Source organism: Mya arenaria, chromosome 13 (assembly GCF_026914265.1).
Source record: "Mya arenaria isolate MELC-2E11 chromosome 13, ASM2691426v1".
Lineage (NCBI taxonomy): Eukaryota > Metazoa > Mollusca > Bivalvia > Myida > Myidae > Mya > Mya arenaria.
Genome location: NC_069134.1, coordinates 28,089,054 through 28,100,553, shown reverse-complemented (window position 1 = coordinate 28,100,553; position 11,500 = coordinate 28,089,054). Strand labels below are relative to the sequence as shown.

The 11,500-nt window shown below is 34.9% G+C and overlaps 1 protein-coding gene across 1 annotated transcript; it reads left to right on the top strand.

Moving 5' to 3' along the window:
• Nucleotides 1-4,913: 4,913 nt before the first annotated feature.
• On the top strand, nucleotides 4,914-9,873 carry LOC128213161 (uncharacterized). The gene is made up of 3 exons (XM_052918711.1): nucleotides 4,914-5,463; nucleotides 6,949-7,465; nucleotides 8,012-9,873. Exons 1-3 carry the CDS (start codon nucleotides 5,113-5,115, stop codon nucleotides 8,434-8,436), a joined length of 1,293 nt encoding a protein of 430 aa, XP_052774671.1. The 5' UTR covers nucleotides 4,914-5,112; the 3' UTR covers nucleotides 8,437-9,873.
• The last annotated feature ends 1,627 nt before the right edge of the window (nucleotides 9,874-11,500 follow it).

The window sequence follows — 11,500 nt, the reverse complement described above, 5'->3', positions numbered from 1 at the left end:
CTGACATCACACCGCGCAAATACATTAAGGCAACGTCGTAGCTACCCATTTAATCAGAAAAAGTTTTTTTATTATATGCTTTTCGGAGATTTATCGAGATTTATCAGTAAAATAAAATGATACTTTCTTTTTAAAACAGGGAAATAGCATTTTGATATATTTCATTGTTTTAAAATTTCAGGCGCAATCACTTCCAAATAAAACATTAAAGCGCACGTGGCTTGAGCACAATTTAAACGACGTCATTTCCGCATTCACATTACGTTCGCTTACAATTTGGCCCTTTTTTGAAAACCATCAACTAAATGTTATTCCATATCAGAGGTCGCCTTGGTGAGAAGCGAGTGCGCTAACCACTGCGCTCACCGGACAACCGCCAACGATCTTTGAGACGAGCCCAGATATTCAGAACCAGTTGAAAGCCGCACCCTCACTGATTGGCAGTTTTAACCTTTTGTAATTTGATTGTCTCAGAATCAGCTGATGCTGGCATCAATGCCTTTAAACTAGTCATATAAGAACTCACAAAAGAGCACATCTCAATTGTTTGGAACACATCTAAAAGGTTCCAGAGATTTACTTAAAAATTCGGCTCATTCTAAGACCAAAAAAACATATAAAAAGTTATCAACAATCAATCTGTGAGAGTGCAGCTCTGACTAACGGAATTACATATGCGGTATGCATGAAGTACGTATTTGCACAACGAGGTCGATTTGCACACTATACTGTGGTTAATACTGGAAATGAATAATGAGCTTGTACTCTGGTGCTTACGCTTACATTGAGGCCCTTTTTTGAAAATCATCAATTAAATGTTACCATGTTGAATCATAAAATAAAAGATAAATTGTTGGTTTCTGTGTAAGATCGCAATATATTCCACCTCGTGAACGCCAAAAGTAAATATTTCAATCTTGGCTAGGCCACTCGTTAGTAAAGCATTTGGTGCTCAATCGATAAAATATATTACGATCTTTCTCTGAAACCAACAATTATCGTCTATGTACAATGTCAGAATACCGTTCCATTTGCTATTTGATTCTGAATAATTACAATCAAATTTAGATATGCGGGGCTTGGTAAATTTACATGTGAAGCAAGATCAGGGCTCCTTTTCAATAATATATTTTAGTCGTAAACCTTACGCTTCTTATAGTGTTCGGGGACAATCGTAAAGTTACTAGCGAAAGATATGCGATAAATGTTCTTACGATATTTTCATTGCTAAAATCGGAGCATCGCCTGTTAAGGGCATTCCACAGTACATAAGTCGTTTGGACCAAAGCTAGTTGAGCAATTTTACGAAGAAATTTTTTATCAGATTTTATAAGACTTTATAAGAATCAAAAAGCATTTACTTTTTTCCGGAAATGACTTTATACAAAATTAATAATATTTTTTTTTGTCAGAACTACCCAATCAACAATGTATTGAGGCTTTGTGGTGATTGCAGCTATTTTAAAAAAGATATTAGCATTTTTGTAACCAGGAAATAAATTTAATACACTATTTTTTATTATTTTATTAAATATCTTTTTATTTGAAAATATATCATAAAGAACACACAAGACATTGTTGATTAGAAAGTCTGGGGCATGTTGTAACAAAAACAAAGTTATAATGTCGATATAATGCTTTTGTCCAAAATATGATAAAATCTCGTAAAATTTTGGTTATCTGCTTACTTCCCCAAAACATGTCACAAAGAATGTATATTTTATTCCCGAAAAAAGATCGTTCCTCAAAACATGATCTTTTGGAAGGTTTTAGTTTTAGGCCTTCCCCATGCACTTTTTCTATGTGGATGGCCCTTATTTACAAACTTTAGACTAACGTTCTTAATTGAAACAAGGCCCAGATATTCAGTCCCAGTTTAAAGCTGCACTCTCAAAGATTGACAGTTTTGACCCTTTTTTAATTTGTTTGTCTCAGAATCAGCTGATGCTGGCATCAATGCCTTCAAATCAGTCATACAGGATAACTCACAAAAGAGCTCATCTCAATTGTTTGGAATTATTCCAAAAGGTTCGTTTTTCTTAAAGCGTTAGTAACGCTTTCAGCGATAAAACATTTTTTTAACGTAATAATTTATATTAAAAATGCGATCGGCTCTTTTGTCAGCAGTCTTATATCACTGGTTTCCAGACATTTACACAAAAATTCGGCTCATTCTAAGACCCCCCAAAAAACATATAAAAAGTTGTCAACAATCAATCTGTGAGAGTGCAGCTCTAACTAACGGGATTGCATATGCGGTATGCATGAATTACGTATTTGCACAACGAGATCGATTCGCACACTATACTGTGGTAAATACTGGTAATCAATAATGAGCTTGCACTCTGGTTATTTGGTTATTATTTTCTTCATCAAAGACCCGATTCATCGAGATTCGATGTATAAGACACATTGCAGTTTAAGCTTAGGTTTAAAAATCATCAACACAAATAACACATAACATGCTCTAGGTTAGTTAGATAACAGTATCTTGAATCAACATGGGGTAGATTAAACTCGTACAATGTAAGTACAAAATGTGTATTTTGATTGCATTGCAAATCGTTTTTAAAAAATACAAAAACATGATTCTTGAACTCCTTTGAAAAGAAACTACCAAGTCAGTGACACTTGCAATTATAATATCTATGCAATGGAAGCTAACCCTTGATAATGGTATTGTAATGGAAGCAAACACTTACTCTGATCTTGTGTAATGACACTAATAATATAATGTTATTAATTAGGTAATTTCATATTGGCCTAGTTATTTGTCCGAGGTTAGCTGTATTTGCCTGAGCCCGAAAGGAAAGACCGTAATGACACTGATAATGGTATTAAATGAAAGCAAAACCTTACTCTGATCTTGTGTTATGACACTGATAATGGTATTGCAATGGCAGCAAAACATTACTCTGATCTTGTGTAACGACACTGATAATGGTATTGTAATGGAAGCAAAACCTTACTTTGATCTTGTGTAATGACACTGATAATGGTATTGTAATGGCAGCAACACCTTACTCTGATCTTGTGTAACGACACTGATAATGGTTTTGTAATGGAAGCAAAACATTACTCTGATCTTGTGTAACGACACTGATAATGGTATTGTAATGGCAGCAAAACATTACTCTGATCTTGTGTAACGACACTGATAATGGTATTGTAATGGAAGAAAAACATTACTCTGATCTTGTGTAACGACACTGATAATGGTATTGTAATGGAATCAAAACATTACTCTGATCTTGTGTAACGACACTGATAATGGTTTTGTAATGGAAGCAAAACATTACTCTGATCTTGTGTAATGACACTGATAATGGTATTGTAATGGAAGCAAAACCTTACTCTGATCTTGTGTAACGACACTGATAATGGTTTTGTAATGGAATCAAAACATTACTCTGATCTTGTGTAACGACACTGATAATGGTATTGTAATGGAAGCAAAACCTGAATCTGATCTTGTGTAATGACACTGATAATAGTATTGTAATGGAAGCAAAACCTTACCCTGATCTTGTTTAATGACACTGATAATGGTATTGTAATGGAAGCAAACAACTTACTTTAACCTTGTTTGATGACACTAATAATGGTTTGTACTGGAAACCCCCCAACTTACTCTGATCTTGTTTAATGACACTGATAATAGCATTGTAATTGAAGCAAACACTTACTCTGATCTTGTGTAATGACACAGATAATGGTAATGCAATGGAAGCATTACTTACTTCGATCCTGTCTAATGACACTGATAATGGTAAGGCAATGGAAACAATACATACACTGATCCTGTCTAATGAAACAGCTAATGGTTATTACTCTGAACGTGTCTATTGACATGAATAATGGAATTGCAATGGAAACAATACCTACTCTGATCCTGTCTAATGAAACAGATAATGGTTATGACTCTGAACGTGTCTATTGACATGAATAATGGTATTGCATTGGAAACATTACCTACTCTGATCCTGTCTAATGAAACAGATAATGGTTATGACTCTGAACGTGTCTATTGACATGAATAATGGTATTGCATTGGAAACAATACCTACTCTGATCCTGTCTAATGAAACAGATAATGGTTATGACTCTGAACGTGTCTATTGACATGAATAATGGTATTGCATTGGAAACAATACCTACTCTGATCCTGTCTAATGAAACAGATAATGGTTATTACTCTGAACGTGTCTATTGACATGAATAATGGAATTGCATTGGAAACAATACCTACTCTGATCCTGTCTAATGAAACAGATAATGGTTATTACTCTGAACGTGTCTATTGACATGAATAATGGAATTGCATTGGAAACAATACTTACTCTGATCCTGTCTAATGACACGGATAATGGTTATTACTCTGAACGTGTCTATTGACATGAATAATGGTATTGCATTGGAAACAATACCTACTCTGATCCTGTCTAATGAAACAGATAATGGTTATGACTCTGAACGTGTCTATTGACATGAATAATGGTATTGCAATGGAAATAATACTTACTCTGATCCTGTCTAATGACACGGATAATGGTAAGGCAGGGGAAACAATACTTACTATGGGTCCTGTTTAATGACACTAATAATGATATTGCAATGTAAACAGAACCTTACTATGATCCTGTCTAATGACACTGATAATGGTAAGGCAATGGAAACAATACTTACACTGGTCTGGTCTAATGACACAGATAGTGCTAATTCAATAGAAACAATACCTACTCTGATCTTGTTTAATGACACTTATGATAAAATGTCGGAGTCACAAAGCAATCAATAAACGACACACAATACAACAAACACGATCCAAATTCATAATGTAATATTGTATACCAATTCATGTTGTATTAAACGGCTGAAGAAATCATTTGTGTTCGAAGTGTTTAAGTATTCTTTTCATACTGAAGTTTCGGTACGTGGACATTATATCTTCCGCATTTCAAAATAGGTTTGATAAACATTGATAACGTTTACCTGTATGACCGAGATAGCATTAAAAGGTTGATTTAAGGCGTATATTTTGGAATAGCAAATAAAACATTTACGCATTAAATTATATGTTTTGTGTAAGAATAAGAACTCATTGCCAAAGCTATGGAGGAATATGACAACAAAACACTAAATGAAGTTTTAGAAAAAGTTTCTCCACCATTTGAAGTAGGTTTGTATGATGAATACTCAAATCACTCGATGGAAGCGAGCAACTTGTCCTTATACGAAGCGAAGATTATGGTACAGAGTCAACGGACCATTCGAATGGCTAAGGTCAAGGTCATTGATGGTGAAGATTACGACCAATGCGATGAAACACTTGCAGAAAGGGCCTATAGTCATGATGGAAAAGAATTTCTGATTCCCGTAAACTTTCCGGGAAAAATTAAGGTGCTAAAGCGATGTCCGAGTGATGTTACGAAACCACCGGCACGGTTTCGCAAGAAACATGAGGTACTTTGATAATTTGTTTCAATAAGACCTGGCACTGTTAGTTAAAGTACACATACAGTATCTCTGAATGTGTTTTGCTACTGGTACTGTGTCCCGGTATTCTGTGTTAACTGTACCAGCCTAACCGTCTATGTTTCTCAATGTCCCGCAATGTATAACAACCTTCCGGTATGTATCACAAGCTTCCGTGATGCATAACGACCATCCGAAATGTGTCACAAGCTTTCGCAATGTGTAACGACCATCCGAAATGTATCACAAGCTTCCGTAATGTATAACATTCATCCGAAAGGTGTCACAAGCTTTCGCAATGTATAACGACCATCCGAAATGTATCACAAGCTTTCGCAATGTATAACGACCATCCGAAATGTATCACAACCTTCCGTAATGTATAACGACCATCCGAAATGTGTCACAAGCTTCTGTAATGTATAACAACCATCCGAAATGTGTCACAAGCTTCCGTAATGTATAACGTTCATCCGAAAGGTGTCACAAGCTTTCGCAATGTATAACGACCATCCGAAATGTATCACAAGCTTTCGCAATGTATAACGACCATCCGAAATGTATCACAAGCTTCCGCAATGTATAACGTTCATCCGAAATGTGTCACAAGCTTTCGCAATGTATAATGACCATCCGAAATGTATCACAAGCTTTTGTAATGTATAACGACCATCCGAAATGTATCACAAGCTTTCGCAATGTATAACGACCTTCCGAAATGTATCACAAGCCTTGTAATGTATAACGACCATCCGAAATGTATCACAAACTTTCGTAATGTATAACGACCATCCGAAATGTATCACAAGCTTTCGTAATGTATAAAGACCATCCGAAATGTATCACACGCTCCCGTAATGTATAACGTTCATCCGAAATGTGTCACAAGCTTTTGCATATAATACAACCTTCAGGAATGTATCACAAGCTTTCGCAATGTATAACGACCATCCGAAAGTATCACAAGCTGCCGTAATGTATAAAGACCATCCGAAACGTATCACAAGCTTTCGTAATGTATAACGTTCATCCGAAATGTATCACAAACTTTCGTAATTAATAACGACCATCCGAAATGTATCACAAGCTGCCGTAATGTATAACGACCATCCAAAATGTATCACAAGCTGCCGTAATGTATAACGTTCTTCCGAAATGTGTCACAACCTTTCGCATATATAACAACCTTCCGGAATGTATCACAAGCTTTCGTAATGTATAAAGACCATCCGAAATGTATCCCAGCTGCCGTAATGTATAACGACCATCTGAAATGTATCCCCAGCTGCCGTAATGTATACAACATTCCAAAATATATCACTACCTTCCGTTATGTATCACAAACTTCCGTAATGTAGAACAGCCTTCCGGAATGTATTACAACACTCCGTAATCTACAACAAGCTTCCTGTACGTAACACACCCTTCTGAAATGTTATCATTTGTGTCATATTATTGTGTGTTTTTTTTCAGAATGTTACCAAAATAAGCAGTGGTCAACCTAGTGGAAGCCATGATGCAGCAGAAAGTAGTTATGAAACACTTCAAACGTTGGCCGAGGGTAAAAGCCTTGGGTCAGAATTCCAGTTTGCCTCCATCAATCATGATTATATCGTTGATTTTGATGACATGACCGCCTTTGAAATGATGGTCATAGCTGCTGGGCCTTTTAAACTGATGGATGTGTTTAACGTTGGTGTTATTGTTGGCTGGAGAAGAGAAGAGGAATACAGATCTTACAGCACTGTGTTCATTCCTAGAAATCTAGGATACACGTTAAAAGTTAAGAACCATGCGTTTGCACCAGACAAAACGGGAAGATTAGCCCGTCTGTATCCGATTGGTCACGTTGACACCGACTTCATTGACAAAAAACTGTATACTCTCAGCAAAGATCTCTGTGACCCAATTTTCCTGAAAAGTCCGGAGCTGTTTACAAACAATAGCAATCAAATAAAGCTGAAACGATCACTTCCGGTTAGGTTCCAAGGTAAGCTTTAAATGGTAAAGCATCATCTCATATATGGTACTTTGTATTAGGCCAAACAATAATTGTTGTTTAGGGTAACCTTCCCAAAAATTTAAGGTAGGGTAGGTAGGGAATTTTTTATTTTATTTTTAATTTTCTTTTTCAAAATCTGTCGTCAGTTCAGAGTGTTTCCTTGCACATGGCAGTCTTTGCATTACTGTCATTGCCTAACTTTGTTTTGTCATATAAACAATAATTCTGATCGTCCAATTCGCATTTATCCGCCCTTCGTAACTCTCTATTCGCAAACGAATATTTCTTTGCTCAGAAACGGAAAAAATATTTAGGGTCGGCGCATTTTTATAGGTAGGGTCGGGTTACCCGAAACAGACATTAGTTTTTTAGGCCTTATAGTTTTATTTTATTTTAATATAATTCAAGATCTGCTACAGTGGTAGTTTACCATACTCACTTAATAGAATAATTTTACCGTTTGTTCTCAGAGATTTGCTGCTGTTCATATATGTATAATTAATGGGTGAATTCAAACAAGTACTTTCTTTCCAGAGGAAGATGCAGATTTTACCAGTCAGTACGAACAACCAATACCAGCATACGAGACATATCACGAGACACCGAACGATTCAGCCACCCGCTACCGGCATTTATACACTGAATCCAGTGCTGCCACAACAACAACGTATATGTCTACAAAGTTTGTAGATATATCGCAAGAAGACAGGGAGTCGATTGTACAGCCGGGCAAGACAAACGAAGACTTTTATAAGTTGTCCGTCCTGCATCTTTCGTTCCTATTGGACTACTGCACATTACCAACCTTAGCAGAGGAGTGCTATAAACGGAAATTCGATGGGGAATTTTTCAGGTCCATTTCTATTGATGATATAGAGCTGAAGTCATTGGTAGATGATAAAATGGACAAAACTACTTTCAAGAGGATAATGGACGGATGGCGTCCACAAATGAAGTGAACTTTTTTTGGAAGTATCAGTCAAAGATGGTTAATGCTTCATAACGTAAATAATAGCATCAACATGTGTGGGTTTTTTTCCATTTCATCGGGCTGATACTGCCATCGAGGACATTACATTTAAATATGTACAAGTTTGGCTGATAATAGCATAATATACAACGACATCTGACTCATCCGATTAATCAAATACATTAAGTGGTGATTGTCATTATAAATATACATACAGTTAATTTCGTATTGGCTGATGCATGATATCTTTTAGAATGTCTTTTGATATGAACTATTCGGATATCTTTTTCATTGCAATATGTACATAGTTTGTTGTATCCCATCGCTATTAAATCATTTGAGCTTAATAAAATCACCGAAAAAAAGGTGTATTATTACTTGAACTGAAGCCTAGTTTAATATCTCATTTATCAAAATGTAAAAACATGTAAGACGTTTAATCTAACTCAAATACAATATACCACGTGCTGTATTGCTTACTTCCCTAAATAAGAACATGCAACAAGAACATTATTTATGACTTTTTTAACAAACGTTCAACTCTTTAAAGTGTATTCTAAATATTCATTTAAATTGTCGACAGTAAATCGTAAATTGAACAGTAATTTATTGTGCATAACTTTTTTATACACTTATTCTAATCTAATATCGATTTCATTTCTATTTCAATACACAGAGACACATTCTAAACTACCCCAGGTGTCTACTAGTATTTAAATATTTAATTCCTATCTAAACAAATTAAAACAAAATGGCACAGTCCTGTAGCAAACATAGTATACAGATAAACTTTATGGCGCCGAGACCATTGTGTGACAGAAGTCATTTAACCATTTGTATGCATTCCACGCAAAAAGGCTTTATTAAAAAAAACATTTATTTATTTCATTCATTTAAATTGGATGTTTAATTCAGCATGTACGTCAAATTTTAAACAAATACAACTGCTAGTAAAAGAGGTAGAAGGATTTTTAGATATATGCTCAGCCCTTCATGCTTAAGAAGGTCTCCAAAGGAATTTCGGTGCCGGGACAGACAAACCTTTCCAATTATAGCACTTTTATCCTGTCACATATGTGATTAAATCATATACCATATTTTAACAAAAATGATTGTTTAAAATTTATTTCTCAAAGAACTAATTTGACCAAAAAAATGTTATGTGGATTCACATACATAATTTACGAACCCTGTATGATATTAAATTTTTGTTCCTGGCACACCAGAAAAAATATCATTTTGCAGAACACATATTTTTTTTTTATCTCGCCATTTTGGCTACCCATGGTCAGAGCCAAGGCAGGGGTCTTGCATAAACTAATGGCCATTTTTTAACTAATTGTCATTTTTTATTACAGATCTAAGTGTTAATGAAAAACAGAGATGTATTACTTATACATGAACATAACTATCTTGTCGATTAAAAAAAAATGTCATTTGTCTTATTTTCGCAATAAAATATCATTTGTCCTCAGACTTCATCTTGATGAGCAATGTACGCTGATATTCTTTTGGTTACTACGTCATCAAAATGACGTCATGGTCTTATTAACTAAAAGTTATATTGAGATAAGGAACGTGGGTAAGATAAAATCAGTGGATATCTTTAAGTACTACGTACATATCTTTTAGTCAAGCAAGTCGCTTTAAAAAAATGATACATAACAAACATCGAATTCCATTTCATAAATAGTCCGCAGAACTGGCCATTAGTGATTGGAATCGGCTGGAAAAACTAAAATCGATTAATCGGACTTAATCGGAAGACTAACCGATTAGACATCGATTATTAATCGGTTGAGCCTTTCGGATTCAAAAATATGTTTGTGAGCTTCTAGCGTATGCAAAGATTTAACCATTTCCTCCACGGAAGCGCCATTGAGCGCCTCTGTAACTGATTGTTATTGAAAATATTGTACGAAATGAAGCATTTATTCCATACAAGTGAACTCCATTTCCTACTATGAGTTCAATGCAAATCAAATATGTATTTTTCCTTTGCATAGATTTTCAATATTTTCATCAGAGTTTGTCCTAAAGTAGCTTGTGGAGGAAAAGGTTAATCCTTCACTTCACAAGCTGTTTTAAGACTAATCCACAAGAGAATAGTCTGGAGAAAAATATGAAAATTTTTGCAATAGAAAAAATCAAAAGTTAAGTTGCAAACATTGTAGTCCCAGATCTGAAAACTCCTAGTCCATATTATTTGACTTATAAACAAGAAATCTAATTGTTATGATAAAAAGGATTGTAAATAGAACAATAAAATATGAACAAACATGATGCTAGTCTTTGAAACTCTTTTTAATGACAAACCTTAGAAAGGAAATCTGAATTTCCTTCACAGAAGCAACTTCATGGGCCACTGACCACTGTTATTGATGGCTATTAAAAACGTTGTAGAAAAATGAGCATTTGCTCTTACTAGCAAATGCTCTATTTTCTTCAATGATTTCAATACAACTAAAATAAATAAATAATAATAAAAAAAATTGGCCTAGATTGTGGGGAGAGGTTTCATCAGATTATTTCCTTGTGGATTTATCTTTAATTAGCTAATTTAATTAATTAGCTTATTTAACTTATCCACGAGGAAATATTATGATGAAAAAATACTATTTTGAGACTAATCATCAATGAAAGAAATTAACTGAATGGATACAAATCTAGGGAGATTGAAAAAATCAATTTTGAAAGGTTTTGAATGCATTTTGTTGAACAAGGCAATCATCACAAAATACTCAATTTCCTTAAATGTTTTCAAAAATGATGTTTTACCGAGGCACACAAAGTTGTTTGTATGAGGGAAAGTTCATATAAGTTTTCCTGAAATTGTCACCTCTGACCAAGTCCTTTTCAAGCCAAAAAGTGTAGAAGTACAATTGTTTAGTCATGTTTACCAGTACAATTTTCTGTTCATCTTAAGAAAGATAAGCATATCAACTAGTTCAGGTTTCATGCGGGCACGCTTCTTGCTCACAATATTTCCTGCAAGACTGAATACGCGCTCGGATGGAACCGAGCTAGCTGGAACTGCCAAAACAGACTTGGCA

Bases quoted from the DNA above. Each gene is read 5' to 3' on its own strand.
- LOC128213161 (XM_052918711.1), top strand. From the start codon at position 5,113: ATGGAGGAATATGACAACAAAACACTAAATGAAGTTTTAGAAAAAGTT. The intron at 5,464-6,948 runs GTACTTTGATAA...GTTTTTTTTCAG, and splicing joins GGTTTCGCAAGAAACATGAG to AATGTTACCAAAATAAGCAG. The intron at 7,466-8,011 runs GTAAGCTTTAAA...CTTTCTTTCCAG, and splicing joins ACTTCCGGTTAGGTTCCAAG to AGGAAGATGCAGATTTTACC.